Source organism: Notechis scutatus, chromosome 1 (genome assembly GCF_049901735.1).
Source record: "Notechis scutatus isolate UNSWTSFEM ecotype Mainland chromosome 1, rNotScu1.2, whole genome shotgun sequence".
In the NCBI taxonomy this organism is placed as follows: Eukaryota; Metazoa; Chordata; class Lepidosauria; order Squamata; family Elapidae; genus Notechis; species Notechis scutatus.
Window position 1 is genome coordinate 178,867,575 of NC_142009.1, and position 20,271 is coordinate 178,887,845.

General features: G+C 39.9%; 1 protein-coding gene across 1 annotated transcript in view; it reads left to right on the top strand.

The window, feature by feature from the left end:
* The first annotated feature begins 7,312 nt into the window (after positions 1–7,312).
* Positions 7,313–20,271, top strand: part of CAVIN2 (caveolae associated protein 2) — a 29,061-nt gene continuing 16,102 nt past the window's right edge. The window contains exon 1 of the mRNA XM_026667989.2: positions 7,313–8,273. Coding sequence (XP_026523774.2) covers positions 7,785–8,273 — 489 coding nt within the window. The 5' untranslated portion in view covers positions 7,313–7,784. The remainder of the gene's footprint in view (positions 8,274–20,271) is intronic.

A 20,271-nucleotide genomic window follows, 5' to 3' on the forward strand; every position in this document is an offset into this window, starting at 1 on the left:
GAGACATCTAAAAAGATATGATGACTCTGAGATGAGCCAGCCACTCCCAAGCTTGAACTCGTGCCTGATGGAATCAGAAACATGCATGATTTCCATTCAAGATGTTCTTCCTTTAAACAGATCAACATCACATTTTTTTTTTGCAGAATGTTTAGGAAGATTTTAAATGTTCTGCCCATGATTAATAGTATATCATATTTTTGGCATGTTTATTCTTCAATCTAATTAGGGCAGGAATGAATAGAATAGGCTTTGCTGCTTGATGAGAAATGCAAACATCCCCTTGTTCCACATTCCATGAGTTAAAACCTAGGGATTTACCGTTCAGTCTATAACTTATCCATTTTAATTTTTTTTCATGATTTGTCATAAACTTAATACAGCATTATGTATTGTTTTAGGAAAAAAACCCTACAAAGTTTATATCTACTTTAAGATACATCTTTTCTAACATGCTCTCCATGCATTTTTCCTTATGCAAGCATTTAAAAACAATGTCCTAATATATACTTTTTAAACAGTTTTTTTTTAACCAGCAACTGCTTCACAAAAATTGGAACTTCAAAGAATCACTGTATCCCAATCTGTACAGCAGCCCAGGAAGTTCAATTTAAGTCAGTCTATTTTTAAACCTGGGTAAATAAAACCCTCCATGATCCTTTAACAAAACTCAAAGAATATTTCTTTTGTACTGATGAGGGAATTGATTTATTATCTCAGGTCTTTCTAGGAAGCAGAAGCTTTCTGGAATGCAAGTTTTCTGCAGTACGTTTACTCAAAAGGAAATTGCTTCAGTTTGCACGTAGATGTTTTCAACAAGAAATATTATGTATATCAATGTCACTTTGAATTGGTTTGCATTTTTCCATCCTTGAATCCATTTCAGCTTGTTTCCACATCAGAAAAAAAATCCATGTGAAAACTTGTGTGGATGTGTTGAAAAGCTTCCCGTAGTGTGCGCTCTAAAGTGTATCTTTTCTTTAATGTACATATTTTGTAAGCAATTTTCCTTCCTTTCTGCACTTTCCTTAATATACACCTGTGTGCATTTTATATACAGTAGGGTAGAAACTGAGAGAACTAGCTATGTATCACTTTTTGATAAGCTATGTTTGGGAAGGACGGGTATGAACTGCATTTTTCAAGTAACTGAACAGCATCTCAGAAGATTAAGGCTGGTTCTGTCCTTCCAACTGAACAACCTAGAACAGTAGGTTTTAGTTCTTGGAAAACAGATTTCCAATTCCATTTTGAGTACTTCAGAAACTAAGATGGCTTAATCTCTTTCTCTGAACGAGCAAAATAAAAGGCTGGACAGCACCGTATAAAGGAATTTTAGTTGGGAAGAAGGTTGGACTCAACAGCTTAAGTAGTACCTTCCAACTGGATGATTCATAAAAAAAATCATTTTCAGTATAATTTCTGAATAGCTTTTAAGACTCAAATTAATTCTCTAGTCCAAAGGAGTGAACCTTCACGAATGAATCTTCACCCAGGTGTCACCATGATACCTTCCAAGCTAAACTTTGTTCAAAATGTCTGTCATGATTGCAAATAAGAAGAAGCAGAACTTAAAATAGTTTAAGCATAATTTTATAGTTACTAAGGGAACTAACAACGATTCTTTTCCTGTTGCATATATATACACTTGAGAAAATATTCAGAATGAAGAACACTTTTTCATTAAGTTTCCATTTTAAAAAGTCCCCTGGAGGAATTGCCAGGACAACTCAGAACACCAAACAAAACAACAAACAAAACAACAAACAAAGCTAGACCTACATTCCTTTGTAGAAATCTGCAAAAACAAGCAGAACAGCTTTGACATGAAGAATGTCATCAACTTACTGCCTCATGCAAAGAAGCATTTGATTTTATAAAGATACATATTACCGTCTTCAAATGTTTTGGAGATTAGTCAGTGAAACTGACTAAGGTTTTTTTCAACTGCTTAAAAGGCACTCTTCAAGAAATACTTTTAATAATATGCTTCTAAAAATAAGCAGGCAAATGCCAGATTTATCACCATTAGCAGTAATAGTAATAAAAGATGCAATCATTTTGTAAAAACTGTAGAAAAATACTATCAGTCAAGATTCCCAAAATATTCACACCATGCAAAAATCAATCATTTTGAATCTGTTTATCAGCTAGTACGCTGACTAGATATAATTTAACTACATGCACATTTCTAAAAGAAAGAAACAAAAGCTCAGTATCTATAATTGCCAAAAGACAAAGGGGCGAGGAAGTAAATTCCTGCTCTGGAAATCATTTTTAAAGGGCTTTCTACCCTATAAAGTTGCTCAAAATAATTTAAATGCACACATTTATTAACCTAAGAGATCAGAGGAAATCTAGGTTATTTTCAAGAACTAGTATAAGTTGTGCATAGGAAAACATAGACATAAATGCCTGCATGATTTTCCATGCACAAGACATACAATATACAGTTGTTATCAGAGGAAATACACGCTAAGTATATTTATTTATTTATTACATTATTATCTGCCGATCAACAGGTTCCCAGCAAGATAACTTGTACAAAGCTAACTACAGGTAGTCCTTCACTTACAATCAGTTACTTAGCGACTGTTCAAAGTTACAGCAGACCTCCTCCCAAGATATTTATGTACCAGATTCAAAGTTCTGATGGCCAGTTCTGATTACATTTTGGGCACTTAGCAACTGTCCTGCATTTACAGAAAAACAATGTTTTTTGCCACAAAAACCTTTACTTGACCTTTACTTGCAACCAACATAACATATAACCATAATTCCAGGCTCAACTTCAGTTGTAAACTGAGGATTACCTCTATTGCCTACAGTACAATTCCCTCACCAAGTAAGCTCATTAGAAAATAGTCGTACCACATGCAGCATATCTACCCGCTGTCAATTGTCAATTGATCACCATATGACAGCATAGAGTAGGAACTTTCTATGTAAGGTAGCATATAGTGGTGATTTGGACTTCTGATCTGATGATTCAGTAACTCTGGTTAAAATTTATAGTTCTGTTTCCTTCAAAGAAAAGTAAGCTTTCCATAGGAATCCTGGAGATGCTGCAGTATATTCCTTTCAGTATCTGCTTCCATTAATAACTTGACAGTTATTGTTTGTTTATAAGAACTCAAGTAACTCAGTTAATTCCAACAGACTTTTCAAAGGATCTGTTCCTTTCCAATTTGCCAACAGATTTATTCCAAAACAGAACATGTGGATATTTGGAATAGGGATAATTCAAGGTGCAGTCCACTTTTGTTCAACTGATCAGGTGAAGACAGCACACATTTGAGTATACTAGGGATTTATTGGACCGGATGAAATAAATAACGTAGCAGATACAAGTCTACTCTATTAAGTGAGTGCCCACTTGTGAGCCCTTCAATAGGCTAAACTGTGTGAACTACAAAATCCAGATAATCACTAAAATTGTGCCATCGGATTAAGAATATACAGTATCTCTTTACCGCAAGTCATTTGGGCTGTTTCAACAGGGTTGCCATCTGGCCGTTTTTCCGGCCAAATTTGAGAAATCTGGCCGTATAGAAATCTGTTTGGCCATGAAAAAAAGCATGTCTCTGGCCAAATATATTTGGCCGGAAATTTGGCCGTATGAAAGTTGCTTGGCCGTGAAATCAAAATTTTGGCCGAATACCGGTTTTCAATACAATATATTCGCATGAAAATGACTGTCAGATCGTCTGAAAACCTTTGAAAAATGACGCGATACACAGGCCGAAGCCTTCTGACTGTGAACAGCGCTGCGTAATATAAGCGGATGTTAACCTGGATGTAAACATCTCAGTATTGGATTGTTTTCTCGCCAGCTGGCGCGCGGCATCACGGAAAATCCCGGATGTGCGACCAAGAGAATACGCCTGTGGTACATGTAAGCTAGCTAAACGCATTGTGCGTGTACTCTGCATGCATGGTAAGGCAGCTATGTGTAATGTGTATGTGCACAGCGCATGTATATTAGCAAGCGGAAGCCTTACGTTAGCGTTAGCCTAGTCTCTAAATCATATTTTACCCCGAACAAGTGAACAACTCTACATCTACGGAAGATGGCAGCGACAGGAAAATGGAAAGGGAAATATGACAGTGGTAGAAAATATAATAAATCGTGGGAACAAAAGTTCTTGTCGCTCACAAAATCTAGCGATGGAAGTTTAACACGGATTGTGCAAGCTTTGCAAGACACAAATCGCACCAAAGCTTTCTCGCCTTTCAGACCACGAAAAAACGAAGGGGCATACAGAAAGAGTGCTAGTTCTCATTGTGCAGCATTACCCTTTTTTCAGAAACTGAAAATAGACAAGGATATTGAGATAACCAAACGCATAGAAATTGAGCTTGCTGTGACTATAGCGTGTCACTGCGCAACATCCACTGTTGATCACCTGGCAGAATTTATGAAGAAGAATGGGAAAGGTAGCAAACTCGCAAACCTTCAAGTTCATCGCACTAAGTGCAGTAAACTTATCTCTAAAGTAATTTCCCCTGCTTTGAAGGAGACTCAACAGCATGATGTCGAGAACAAAAAATTTGCAATCCTCATCGACGAATCAACGGACATCGCTATTGACAAGCATCTGTGTATTGTCATCAGGTATTTCAACCAGTCAAAGTTACATATTGTGACTGAATTTGTTGCTCTAAAGCCCGTTGTTGGGGCTACAAGTAGATAACTCTTTGAAATACTCAGGAACACACTAGATTAACTCGATCTGAAGCTGGTTGACTGCATCGGGTTCGGCAGCAATGGTGCATCTGCGATGATTGGGGAGCACAACTCCGTGTGGTCTCGAATTCGTGAGCAATCGCCTCATTGTCAGCTGAACCGACGCATATGTCATTCGCTTGCACTTTGTATCAAGGTGTTTGATAAGCTTCCATCAAACCTGGGGTATCTCCTAGCAGAAATTCCCAAGTGGTTCAGCAAGAGTATCCTCCGGAGAGAAGCATTCTCAGATCTGTTCAAAGTGATGGATGCTACAGATGAGCGAAAGGGAACACCTCTTCCTTTCCAGAAGCTGTCTGCAACGCGATGGTTGTTGAGGGGCAAAGTCATCTACAACATTCTTATCAACTGGGAAAAGCTGAAGGCTTACTTTTCGGCAGTCGTCCCCACTGCCGATGCCTCCTGCCGGTACAAGGCCAGGGAGATCCTGGGGATGTTGTCAGATCCCGTGAACGCCTTGTACTTTCACTTTGTGTCCCCCATCGTCGCCGAATTTGAGCGGGTCAACTCTTTTTTTCATGCAACTGATGCTGACCCAGAGGAGATGATGCAAGAATTGCTCATGCACTACAAAAGTTTGAAAGGTCGTATCATCGACAGCGAAGGGAAACCACTTGACCTGGACAGAGTTGATTATGGGGCCAAATTTACGAGTGAGCTTCGTTCCTTCGTGAATAGCCAAAATCGTTCCCCTGACGCACTCAACAAGGCAACGGAGATGAAGACACACTGTGCAAGCCTCCTGAGTGAAGCCTTCAGTCAGCTCGCGAAGCGCCTTCCGGCATCGATGGAAGTCTTCAAAGGTCTAAGAAGCTTGTCACTGAGTAAAGTGTTGAGCCAGACCGCCAGGGTTCCATTTCAAGATCTGCCAGTGCCTCATCTCCGAAGTGCAAATGAAGCTGTGATTGAGGAGCAGTATCGGAGAATTCTGCATGTGCATTAGGCAGAGAAGTCAGTGTTTGATGGAAGAATTCCAAGTGACACAACCTTCTGGGCAGGGGTGTTGCAGTACAAGTCCAAAGCGGGTGAGCAGCCGTTTGAACAGTTGGCAATGTATGTGCTGTCCTGCCTTGCAACACCGACGAGTAACGCCATTGTAGAACGCATTTTTTCTGCAGTAACACATGTGAAGACGAAGGCTAGAAATCGCTTACAGACGGAAATGTTGGACGCCATCATCAGAATTCGTACACATCTACAATTTCAGGGAAAGTGCTGTACGGATTTCAGTGCAACAGAACGCATGCTTCAGCTGTTCACATCAGAGAATGGAAACCAAGCCGGTCAACCAGATCATCCTGAGGATATTGACGAGGATATCATGAACGTTCTATATTAGAGCTTCATTCATGACTTTGCTCCTATTTCAATCATACTTGACAGACTTGATCTTATAGTTTGTTTGTTTTTTTACCTTTTTCTTTCTTCACATTGCTACATTAGAAGTACTATTTGTTTTCATGTAATTATTGGGATAATTCCTCTCTTTTTGAAAAGATGGTTATTGAGCATTCAGTTTTCATAAGGATTCTATATATAATTGCTATTTTTGTGTTGTTTTATTTGTTTAGTGATTATACTTTTTCAATCGGGGGAATCTCCCTAAAAACCCTCATGCCCTAGCTCCCCGCTCCTCAGGATCGCTGCATTTGGCCCTGAGCTTTCCAAACGGTAGTAGCGGTTATTTGAAGTGAGCTGTCTAGCCTGGATGTGAGTAAAGAAACGCAGAAATTCCCATGACGTCACGTCACGTTGTCGAATAAAGACTATTTTTTATGATTTGATTATTTAAAAAGTTAAAAAAAACAAAAAACAATATATCCTCATGTTATATTGCATAAAAAAATTTGGCCGGAAAATTTGGCCGTGAGAGAAAATAATTTGGCCGAATTTGGCCGTATTTTGACTTGAGTTTGGCCGCAGAGCCAAGCTGCGATCTGGCAACCCTGTTTCAATACAGATCAACTTTAAACACAAATCCCACTGACTCCTTGAATTCTTCAGGATTCTCAAACTTTGCTGAATCCCTACCACATTTAAACATAGAAAAGCCTGCCTCTAACAAAGGCAATACTCCTGATTAAGTATGGTGTGGAGTCCTCTAATAGGATGCTTGGATTAGCCAGGTGCAAAAGCAGGCCTCAATCCTTTTATGTTTGGGATCGTTTGCTTAACTACTGCTTTTAGTCAAGTGGGGTGCACTTGTCCAACTTGAAACGCCGGCCTTGATATTTCCCCAAAGATTTTTGTTTTCCGTTTGGCTTGTATTCTTTCGTTACTTTCAAAATGTAATCAACCTGAGCAGGAAGATGATTGATGATCCTACCGCCTCCCCATACTCCTTAGGCAAAGGAGCAGTTTTGGTAAGATCAGGAATAGTAGGACCGGAGTTCATGTTCCCATTCGAAATAAGTCCTTTCCGTCACCTCACATAAATAATATGTTCTCGGGTTGGACTTTCCCTAGGCCATTTCCTTGCTTTCTGCCAGAGAAAGGGCAAACGAAAACAATCCTTTCTATAAAGTCATTAAAAAAAAAAAAAACTACACATACACACACAAACCACGAAGGGAGCACTGGGAGGGGGATCCCTTGCGCTGTCTCCGCAGCAGAGCAGCCCGCCCGAAAGCTTACAACGGCTGGCCGTAACCAATGGCGGGATGAGGCGCCGAGCCAGGCCTGTGGTGTTTGCTTTTTGTTTTTTTTCCTTTTTTACCCCCGCCTTTGCCAGTGAACTCATGAGTGAAATATGACATTCCACCCGTAAAGAAAAGAGGGCGAGGAGGAAAGAGCGAGGGAGGGACGGAGGGGGAAAATTTAAACCTGCAGGCGACGAACTCCGGGCTTGAACCCTTCCTGGTTTCAGAATCTGGGGATCAGAAAGGGCGGGGCTGCGCCGAGCTTTTCTTAAGTTTTCGGCTCCTGCAAAGAAGCCTTTGAGGAGCTCGGCGCTGGGGCAGATTGCATTCCTGCCCTCGAGAAGACACCCGAAGGAGGGAGCTGATCTCAGCGGCCCAGTGTCTCTAGCCTCGCCGCGATGGAGGAGGACGGTGTGCAAGCGGAGAAGAGCAGCGCGTATGTTTCCCCAAACTCCGATGGGCCTCTGGATGCCAGCAATCCCAGCCCGGTGCCCTCGGGCAGCCGCAGCCCCAGCTTGCTGCCGCCGGCGCCGGGCGAGGCGATTCGGGACAGCTCGCAAGTGAACGCCATCACGGTGCTGACTCTCCTGGACAAGCTGGTGAACATGCTGGATTCGGTGCAGGAGAAGCAGCAGAAGATGGAGCAGCGGCAGATCGATCTGGAGGGCTCGGTTAAGGGCATCCAGAGCGACCTGAGCAAGCTGTGCAAGAACCACACGTCTACCAGCAACACGGTGGCCAAGCTGTTGGAGAAGTCGCGCAAGGTCAGCGCCAACACGCGCGAGGTGCGCGATCGCATGGACCGCCAGTGCGCCCAGGTGAAGCGCTTGGAGCACAACCACGCGCAGCTCTTGCGCCGCAACCACTTCAAGGTGCTCATCTTTCAGGTCAGTATGCGCAAGAAGGGGGAGGTTGAAGGTTTGGGGAGTGGTGGGTTTTGGGACGGGCCCGAAGAAATTCTCCTTCCCGTTGAGCTTTTGCAAAAGTGGAGTTGTTGGGAATTAAACGTGGCGCAAGGTGGGGGCAGTCGGATACCCTCTTCTTCCTTGAAGGAAAAGTGGACTATACACTTAAGTACATGTAGTCCTCGACTTACCAGCGTAATTGAGCCCAAAATTTACAGTGAAACATTGGTTAAGTGAATTTTGCCCCAATTTATGATCTTTCTTACCACAGTTAAGTGAATGACTACAGTTTTTAAGTTAGTAACATGGTTGTTAAATGAATCTGGCTTTCCCGTTGACTTTGCTTTGCAAAAGGTGATTTATATGACTGTGGGACACTACAACCGTCATAAATTGAGTCGCCAAGTGTCTGAATTCTTATCAGGTGATTGTGGGGTTGCTGCAGTGTGAAAAGTGGTCATAAGCCACTTTTTCAGTGATATTTGTAACTTTGAACGTCACTAAACAAATGTGGTCGAGAATTACCTGCGTTGCAATCCCCATAGCTCTCACACTTTCCCCTCTTCACATATTAATAATTTTCATTTTTAGTATGTTTTGAGTATTATTTTCCTCTTGCCCACAACTTTACACACAGAGCATGTGCAAAATATCTAATAAATTGGTGCAATTTTAAGCCTTGCTGAAATTTATTATCCCTAAACTGGAAAAAAAATGAATCAACATAAATCTGGGCTTCTAAATTCCATCAAGTAAAGAGCTGCATTTATAGGCTCTGGAAAAAATTATTAGTTACTGCTGGGGCTACAGCCCCACCCAGCCTAGCTGTTGGCAAATACTTCCGGCTGGATTCTCCCTCTGAAATGATTCCTTTTTCCACATCCAGCAACATTGACCACAGGCAACAACAACTGCCTGGTGTATTGAAGCCAAAAGTATGTCTGTCTGGACTCAGTGGCATTTAGTCCCAAGTTACTTTGCTGGAGATTGATATTTGACTAGCATCCCCTCAGTTGCATAAGTAAATGAATCACTGCCCCTGCATTTGTTTTCTAGTAAAAGTAAAATAAAAATCACTTTTTATTTTTCCTGCGTGACAATGCAGTCTGTATTGCTTTTCATCATATGAGTAACACGAAGATAGATTTACTTCCTAAAGTATCTGCCCCATTGAAATAAGATCAGCAATCAAATCCAAGGTTTTACTAGGTTGCATTTTTTACATGGAAAATAAGGCCCAATTTAAAAGATTGGCAATGTTTTCTTCCTCATTTTTAAAGATTTCCTTCCTTAACTCATGAGTAGAATTTTAAACTTCATGCCTCCTTGTTTTACTGTTGACATTAATCTGTATATCTGGGGCTTAAAGCACATACAAAGTTGTTCTTCAGACAGAAATATTTGACGTCTTTGTTGTCCTGAGCAAATGATTCTAACTCTTTCTGTTCTTCTAAATTGTTATTTTAAAAATGGTTTGCAATAGTATTTCTATGCATTATCCTTCCTTCTACAAATTCTATGTCTGTTGATGAAACCCAAAGTCTCCATCATATATATCTGAAGTAAAATATCTTGGACATATGCCTGCAATTTAATGTTGCTAATTATGTTAAGAAGATGGTCAGCAACATTGATTAATTGAACAGTAAATAAAGGCACTACAGGTGTACCCTCCTGAAAGTTTTCCTTCTCCTTATGCCACCTTTCTTCTTATGTTGTGATCCTGGCCATGATGAATTTTTTAAGGGTTGTTTGATTGTTCGCTTGTTAAAAATATCTACTGAGCAGAGTGGGCCTTATTCCTTTTTTTAGCCATCGGAAACACAGTTTCATAGGCCAAAGAAAATTGCTACTATTTAGGGCTATCCAGTAAACCAATCAGGATTGAATGATTGGTGGGCTTTCAGGTATACCTGAGTTACAATGCTCAGCATCCCTCAATATTGGATTAATGTATTGATTGGAGTTGCATAGGTTGGCCAAAACAATGTAAGTAAGGGAGGAAGGTTACAGGTATTATAATAATGGTGGTTGAGAGCAAAGCAGTCTGAGAAACGTTTTTAAAAGCTTGGGAACCTCATCTAAACTTTTGATGGGTTACAGACAGTGCCTCTTTTATTTAACTTTGAGAATGAAAATGCTCCAAAAGCTTTCTTCCCATTCCCTTCACCTCCTCTATTACTCATCCCTAGACAAGATCATCCTTAAATTTTTTTTAAAGGCAAAACTGATTGTCTCATAATTAAGGAACACCTACATTGTGTTTACATTAAAATCTTATGGGAAGAATGATATTGAGATATGTGTAGCATCTCTACATTTACATCTTATCTCTCTTTTCCATTCCATATAAAGAAGCCAGCTGATGTAACAATTGCATGCTTCAGTCCCAATGAAGTAATAGGATGGCACTTGAAGGCAGCAGACAGGGGCTGTGGTTAGTCTTGATAACACCCATGATCTTCTGTTGCCAGACATCAAGCAATCTGCCTGATCCTTGCCTCACTACTTGTTTCAGTTCATTTGCTGATTTGTCTTGCACAAGCAAAGCAATGCTTTTTCACCTACTGTATATACTGGAGTCAAACTCTGTGAGAGACGCCTCTTTTCCTGGCAAGGGCTCTCTCTCTCTCCCAGTATGTGGCATGTCTAATAAAGCAAGTTAGACAAAATGTAGTCAGGAGACAACAAGCAAATGTGGTATGAAGAACAGCTGCAGGGGTGGGATTGGCCAGGTGAGAGCTCAGTCAGAACAGCTGGAAGAAGGCCAATGTCATCCCAGTGTCCCTCACCTCCACTTGGCTCCAGAGGTTGTGGGTGCTCTAACACTGTGGAGATTTTTCAGAACATGAATTGTAGGGTGGTGCATGCTTTCGAAATGATTCAGATGAGTACTTCACAGTAGAATGAGCAGAGCACAGTACCACTGTTGTTTATTCAAGAGGCCCCATAGGTTCTGCAGGAGCCTGAAAAAATGCAGCTGCTTTTGAGTCCTTCAAGTACTCGCAACTTGTTTTTTTCAGAGCCACACGAAAGCCTGAAAAAGTTGAGTTGGTTTGATGAAGAGAGCAATTACAGGATCCAGAGCAGGGGTGGGATTCTACCGATTCTGTCTAGCTCTACAGAACCGGTAGCTCTGAAGAGCAGCAGGCACAGAACCGGTTCTGTGTCTGCTGCTGTTTGGTTCACCCACCCGCCTGGGCTCTTACCTGTCCTTTGTTTCCTGCTTTTTCAACCGCAGCTGCTTTGCGCAGCATAGCTGCAGTTGAAAAAGCAGGAAAAAAGGGCTTTTCCAACTGCTGCGCACCCGCATGCAGCGCTGCTCAGCTATCCAGGCAGGTCATAAATTGCACTCGCGTGATTCGCGCATGCGCGTGTGACACAGAGCAACAGAACTGGTAGTTATACCAGTCGGATCCCATCCCTGGTCCATAGCAATTCTTCTCAATACCTTTGGAAGTGAGAACTGGCCTAATAAGCACCTATATGCCGGCTCAATTTTAGAATAGGATAGAAAGTTCAATATATTTCACTCTTTCTATCAGAAGTCATGCTGGAAATTGTAAATCAATCCAAATGGTTGATTATGGATTTTCAAGGCAAGAAACTTTTTTTAATTGTTTGGAAAGTAGCCAACCACTTGAAACAAAGCAATTAATTAATTAAAGTCATTAAAACGAGAAAACAAGCCATTTTGCAGCTGTTCTTTTGTGTGGTAATTTCCAAATCTAGTTATATGGTACTTAAATGATAAGCAGCTTTCTTTCAGCTCATTCATCAGGCACCAATTCTCATTTCAACCCAAGAAGGAGCTGGTGACTCACACTTTCTTCTCTGATTACCCAGCACCAACATCCAAACAGGTTGCCAGAGAGATTGCAATGGGTGTCTCGCTCTCAGAGTGTTGGAGGGGCATGCTTAGGATTCTTGACATTCTCCTAGCAGTGAGAAATACCAGAGGGAAACTACAATCCAGAGTATACTTGGAATGTATTGATCTGAAGTCAGTGGGTTTACTTCCAAAGAAAACTGCATATGGTTCGGTGATTGGTTGATTCTTTCTAGAATTACATCCAGCATTACACATTTAAGAAACAGAATAAACCACAAAGGTCATTTTCATGGATGAAGAGCAATTTTGTCCCAAAGAATAACGTACACCGTTATCTGTTCTATGTATACTCCAGTGAATTATAAATTTGAAAAGCTACACAGTTTATAGGTATTATCTTTGAAATAGTCAAGATTAGTAGTCCTTCAGAGAATATGTTTTTGGGTCTCTTTTTGTCATAAGGTTATTTAAACAGAACTTTATCCAATCAGTACTAAAGACGTTACCTAGTTGGATAATGAAATGTTTGCAAGAAAACAACCAAGCTTAGACAGCACAAATTATTCCACAGTACTTTATTTAATTTGGCATTCTCTGACAACTTGATATTAAAACTACAGCTCCCAAAATTTCTAGCTTACGGTTCTTCATTGACCAAGAACATGGGGAGTTGTATTTTCAATGCATCTGAAGGACATCGGGTATAGGATTCAAAAGAGACGACAGCAGTCCCTTAATGTCTCCATTTTGGGCCACTTGTTTCATTAGTCAGCAAAATAATCTATTACTGTCTATGTGTTGATCCCCTCCAGCATCTCAAACTATCAAACTTGCTGAAGAAACTACAGTACAGTGGAATATGCCAGATGCCCATTTTACAGAATCAATAAACCAAGTCTTGAGTTCCTATTTCTTATGTTGGTATCTGTGCTTTAGTTCGTTCAAAGTGTTTTCATCCCACTCTAAAAAGCCAAAGAGAAGGAAAGAAGGGAGAAAAAAAACCAAACATAGGAATTAGCTTATAAAGTTAAATAATAATCATTTTAATAACTAGCTGGATAGAATTAGCCAAGTCATGGAGACAAGACTTGAGTGAGTTTGTCTATCACAGCATAGATAGAATTATTTTATTTCCCATGTTTATCTGCTGCAATCTAATGGAATGTGTTAACTTTTCTGTGCATATTTTTCTTCACTGTATACATTACGTAGCCTATTCAACTCTGGCTGATTTGAAAAAAGAGCTAAGCAAGATGATAATACATGGAGAAAATATACATGGTCACTGAGAGTGTATACTGACTTGATGGCACATAAGCAAGCAGGATCAACATAGTACTTGGATAGAAAATCAGCCATGGAGATAATGAAAAACTTCCTTACTGTTGCCAAGAACACTTCATGGACATATCCCTGGAATCACCAAGAGACAAATTTGATTTAAAAAAGAGTCTACTACATTGCTAATCTCCAATAGTAGTTTTGAAGTCACCTGTAATGTCTGTTGTTATATTTATATAGTGTTTTAAAATTAGTATAATTATTTATTTTCTCCATGGGTCTTTACACTATCCATTAATTTGTAAGATGGTAAGAAGCATTCCCAGATCAAACTAAAACAGTGGTTTTCAAATATTTTGCCTCAGGACATCTTTACATTCTTAAAAATATTGAGGACTTCAAAGAGCTGTGATTGATGTGGATTATACCTACTGATATTTTGTATGTTAGAAATTACAAATGCTACATTTTAAAATACTTATTTAATTTTTCAGACCCCCCTAAAAAGGTCTCAGGGACCCCCCAAGGGCCCCAAATCACACTTTGAGAACCATCAAACTAAAGGATAATCAGACAATGTTCTGTTCTGACAAAAAGTTTATTAGATATGGATAGGATTCCCAGAAGCAGGTCCTTAATGCAAGAATACCGTCCTACTCATGTTTGCCAGCAATCAGAATTGAGAAAGCTGTTCTTGAAATAGAAGATTCCATACTAGTACTAAAGCTGCCAAAGAGGAAGAAAGGTGTTCATGGATACTTTTTCCATGCCAGGTATTAATTTTATGCAGATCTGTCTGACCTCCCTTATTCTCCCCACCAAAAGGTAAATAACCCTGTTCATTGCAATGTGTCCTTAAATAGGTAATGTCAACTCATAAAACATTTCTATGCCCGTTTTATAGGAATCCTGACAGGAATCCTGAACAATGATAATTGGGACTAGAAGTTCTGTAAAGCACAGTGACCCATGACCATGCTGCTTAACGATAGCAGTTCCAGCAGTCCCAAGTTACCATCATTAGGCAAACCACAGCATATTGTTAAGCCAGCACCTCATATGACCACAAATTCCAATTTCCTGCTGGCTTCCCCATTGACTTTGCTTGTGGGAAGCTGGGAGGGAAGATCTCAAATAGGGATTACATGATCTTGGGGCACTGCAACAACCAGAACTTCAAGGAATGGTCATACATAACATCATTCAGCACCATTGTAAGTTCTGACAGCCATTGAGTGGCCATTAAACCAAGGACCACCTACGAGAAGTGCTCCAGCCCCCTAATTTATTTGGTTGCCCTTTTGTGTGATTTCTTGGCCACATTAGGAAATGGGAAAAATAACTTCATTGTCCACAATTATTTAATAAGTCTACTGGATTCACTTTTTTTCTGAAAAATAACATTCTCACCATCTATTTATTTTATTTATTTATTTTGTCAAGCGATTATAAGATAACAAGTATAAGTATAAACATAGTTATGAATACATGAAATGGATACATATAAGAAAAGTAAAAAGAAACAATAGGACAGGGATGGTAGGCACATTGGTGCGCTTATGCACGCCCCCTACAGACCTCTTAGGAAAGGGGTGAGGTCAATAGTAGACAGTCTAAGGTTAAAGTTTTTGGGGTTTGGGGAAGAAACCACAGGGTCAGGTAGAGTATTCCAGACATTGACCACTCTGTTGCTGAAGTCGTATTTCCTGCAATCAAGTTTGGTGTGATTAACCTTGAGTTTGTATCTATTGTTTGCTCTTGTGTTGTTATGGTTGAAGCTGAAGTATTCATTGACAGGTAAGACATTGTAATGTATGATTTGATATACTATACTTAGATCGGACCGAAGGCAGCGTAGTTCTAGGTTTTCTAGGTCTAGAAAAGGTATTCTGCAACAAGTAGAGTCTAGTAAGGTATTCTGCAACAAGTAGAGGAGTGGAGAACTCTTCTTGTAAAATATTTCTGGACTTTCTCAACTGTATTAATATCAGATACGTAATGTGGGTTCCAGACTGACGAGCTGTACTCAAGTATTGGTCTAGCAAATGTTTTGTATGCTCTAGTAAGTTGTGTGATATTACCAGAAAAAAAACTACGTAGCTGGTGATTAGTCACTAGCTACTGATTAGCTGGTGATTAGTCAGCAAGCAAATGAATAAACAATCATTTCACCTCCATCATATATCAGAATTTTACCAAGCTTCCATAAAATAAAACTTCACATGCAACTCCTGATCAGTCCAATTGTACCAACAGCACGAACATTGAAATACATGTTTGTGCTGAAAACGCTTCTTCCTCTACCCAGTGGACGTTGTTCAGTTTCTACATCACTACTCACACAACAGCCACTCAACACAGTTTGTGTTAGAATGTAATCACATGGATACACATTTTCTAGCTCAGAGCCATGTCAGAATCTATTTCCTCATATGATATTTTCTTCTAGGATGCATAGCTTTTAGAGAAAGTGCCTATGCCAAGTTTCTTTATTGAACATGCAGGGTACAACTTCATCAGATGAACAGCATTTTGTTTTATCTGACCCAGTGGGCAGAAAAGAGAGAGTATGCTGGGAGATTTCTTTGAGCTGTTTTAAGTTCATTTAATTCTGGAGTAGGATTTAGTGCATGGGGAATATCTTGCTTTAGTTTTAAAAAGATTATGCCTTTTTCTCTTAAAGGCTTTCCAGAAGCATGTACTACGTAACTCTAGAACAGGGGTCCCCAAACTTGGCAACTTTAAGGCAGTTAAAATTTAAGGCAGTTAAACTTTAAGGCAACCACAAGGCAGGCTGGAGAATTCTGGGAATTGAAGTCCACAAGTTTTAAAGTTGCCAAGTTTGGGGACCCCTGCTCTAGAAGATGAGAGGTTGAGAGATTTTTGAAAAAGCTCTTTCCTGCCATCACATAGCTACCTTCCGCTGCAACACAATCCTTAAGGAACTTAAAGGCATTGAGAAAGGTGCTACAGGTGCATTCAGGTTTGGCCCATAGCACCTTTACTCTTTCAGATACAAACACTTGTGTGGCCTAAATGTCTTGGCATATTATGCAAGTGGGTGGCAGGCAAGCAACTTTCATGTAAAGCATTGTCCATCTGGTTTCACTTTAAAACATTTGCAATCTGTTTCCCGAACACGCATTCCAAGTCAGAGGCACAGTGCTTTTGATCTCCAGTAGTTGTGCAGCTTTACTGCACTTTTTGGGTGTGGCTAAAGGGCGACCTCAGTTTCTGAAAGTATTTAAAAGCAGTTTGAAAAGGGGATGGGAATTTAAAAATGAAGTCTTTAATTAATTTTATTATTATAAAATAGTTCATGATAGTTTATATTATTTATAAACCATGGTTATTTTATATTTTTAAATTTGTTTATTAGATCAATTTATATGGTGGTCTGTCTCGTAAACGTGGCTCTGGGCAATTTGATCTATTATATGCCATCAAGTCTTAGCAGTCAACCACATATTAAAAACAATATAAACATAATAAAAGCAGAGGCATAAAAATTCATGTTAGTTAATAAATTTAACTAACTACCTCAATGGTCTTTATTATTAGTTAATTTAATAAGTAATTATGATTTATTACTACTGACCACACCATGTCATCTCACAACTGAGTTACAGCTTTAAAATAAATTTAGAAAATTACAATCAAAATAAAATTCCTTCCTGTATGTACTCTTTTGTGTAAATACCAGTGCTCATGGAAACACCTGAGACTCTTAGAAAAAGGAAGCAGCAGACAGAACTGTTGCCATGGCAATATCTTGATAATTGGCAACCAAAGCTGGAAGGATCTAGCAGGCTGACCTTGACCCACTGGAGACTACTGGACCTCAGTTTACAAAGATGCTTTGTAGAATACAGTTCATGATCTGCAACCCTAGAGTAGGACTAGAGTTAGACGAAAAACTTTTGTCTTTGCTGCCATCTACTGACTGTTTGGATTTTCACAGCCCCACTCTGGTAGCTATACTGAAATAAGCATGCCCTGCAGAATCATGTGTCTTTCAATCTAATTACAAAAACCCTACAGTACGTAGGCATTAAATTTAGAACTTTGATAACTTCGATCTGTCCCTGGAAACATGGATCTGGTGTTCAAGAAGCAGAGGGGAAAAAGAAAGAGAAAAAGAGCAGCCCAACGAGCAGCTCAGAAAAAAAAAGGTTTTCTCATTTCTGCTGTAAAGTAAATGAATGGCCCAGGCACTCTACTTTTTTAGAAGTCTTTTGAGAAACTCAGCTGTGCTAAAAGATCTGCTTATAAAAACCAACTTGTTGGTTTTTTTTTAAATAGGATCAGCAGTTTGCATACCATCCCCTTTTTTAGTCTGCATTATGCAGTATCTAAATTTGAATCGAGTTTACGAGACATTCTGCTTAGCTCTGAAAAGGGGAGGGAACTTGGAATGTTTTATGCAGATATGATGTGTGCATAGCTTATATTTGTTTTCATGTTTAAGAACATGAGTTCCATTAGATGACAATTCTTTAAATATATCAAGTGGGTCTCGTGGAAGATGGTTGGTGTGCTGACATGCTAATCTCTTGTCCATTCACCCTGGAAGGAAGAGCCCCGCCTTACTTTTTATTGTTCTCCTCACTCTGTTTTCTCATCTAAACCCAAAGAAAGAGAATGATCTTTTTTTAAAAATTTATTTTTCATTTTTTTTCTGGGCTTTTCCTAAGCACAAACTATAAGTTATCAGCTATTCTATATAAACTTTTTTAGAAGGATAAGAAGAACCAGCCAGAATGTTCACAATTTCCTACTTCTTTGTTTTGTTTTAAATCCAGAAAATAGGGATCTATTTTATTGATTGATAGGAGAGATAAGGAAAATTATTTGAATCAAAATTTCTGATAAGTGGAATGTCTGGAATGGTATACGATGTCTTGCTTCAGCAGGGGATTGGATTAGAAGGCTCCAAGTCCTTTCCAAGTCTGTTATTCTATTATCTGCTGTTACGTGATTTTGCTTTCTGGTGAGGTTCAAATAATTTAACAACCAGTTCTCCCAGGGTCAGGTTGGCTGTCGTGGGAGGCGTGGCTCATCCCTGTCCTCTAGCTCTGCCACACACGCAGGACGGGCCTCCCGCGATAGCCAAATTGACCCTAGGTGAACCGGTTGTTAAATTACAAACACACACCCTATCAAAGTGGATCCTGGGTGCTGCGCTGAGCTGCAATGGAGAAACGGGCAATGGCCGGCATGAGGGAAGGAGGAGGAGCAGGGAGAAGAATGAGGGAAAATGGCCTTCTCCTTCCATTGTGCTGGCCACTCTGTTACCCATTTCTCCATTGCAGCTCAGTGCCCAGGATCTACTTTGGTGTGTGTGTGTGTGTGTGTGTGTGTGTAAAAAATTTAATAACCAGTTCGGTCGAACCAGTGTGAACCAGCTGAATACCTGTACTTGTAGCCTAACCTAAGCTCCTTGGTTTTCCTGTATGTTGCTGAGAAATTGGATGTACCTTAGGTCTGAATATCTGGAATAAAAGGGGCAGAGTAAATTCTCATCATTTGGCTAATTCAGAGAGTGCCTTTGGCTTAGTTGCATAATGCGTGCTGAGACTGTATGAAAGTTCAGCATTTGGGATAAGCCTTATATGATGAGAAATAGAGAATAACACTCCAGCTATTGCAGTCACTTTTGTGCTTCCCATGACTTTTAGTTTGAAACCTTTCTGGATGGTGGATGGGAATGCAAGAGAGAAGATGCTGCTGCTGCTGCTCCCTTTTTTCTAAGTCTCTTCTGGATGAAGGGATATCCCTGCTTTGCAACTGCCTCACGGCATTTTGTGAGATTGGGGTCAGGACAGACCCACATAGCCAAGTAGAGACTCAAGTGGCTGAGCACCTTTTTGAAGCTTTAGCTATGCTCCTGCATGAGTACAGCTTTCCCATATCAGAATTGTTGTGGCATTTGAGCACATACTTGAGTGCGTTAGCATACAGTAGATAAGCCTTTTATGGACATCTCACGATACATGTGAAAATTATGGGAGTGACTGATCTATTTGGTTCCCAGAGTTTACAGTTTTCTCTTCTTAGTCTGTCCAAGGAACAGTCCTGCCACACCCCAGAAAAAATGATAAACATTGCTATAATGTTCCAGGCCCTTCTCCTTCCCCTTCCTGTTCCCTTTGTCTAAAGGTCTTCCCCAGATCAAAATTCTTGCAATGATCTCTGTTACTCCGTTACATAAATCTAGTCTGAAAAGACTATTAAGTTATTTAGACCATTGCCTGATGCGTATAAAGAAAAAAACTAAGGGGAGGTGGAGAAGAAATGCTAAAAGCAAACACATCTAGTAGGTTGCAGTTTCATTTCGGAATCCTTTTGAAATATCTGAGAAATAATTGACACGTTTTCTTCCCTCTAAACAGTTCTAAACTCTGTTTGCGAGGACAAAGAACCTGTGTCTGCTTAGTGCGCGGTTTCAGTTTAGCTCTTGATTTTTTTAAAAAAAAAAACTCATTAAATGTGAGACTGTGTGTTCCTCCAAGGCCCTTGTTTAGCAACAAATGGATGTGGAAATAAATATGCATACATTTCGTGCTTCTAAGGAGCCACTCCTCTAGTTAGTTCATGTGGTTAGAATTTACTGCTGGTGGTCGGTGAAACGTTGAGATTATACAAAGGAGTGAATTAAAGCTTGTTATTTTTCACTGTTCTGATACATGCATCTGGAGATTAAGATAATTCTAATCTGCCTTTTCCTGGCTATATGCAAGCTTCAGTTACCTTTCCCCATTTACTTATACGGAGAAACATCCCTTCATAAGGCACAGAATGAGTGATAAAACGATCAAGGTATTTTTGAAACAGCAAGTGCTGTTCCTGAGTCCATATGCAAATTTT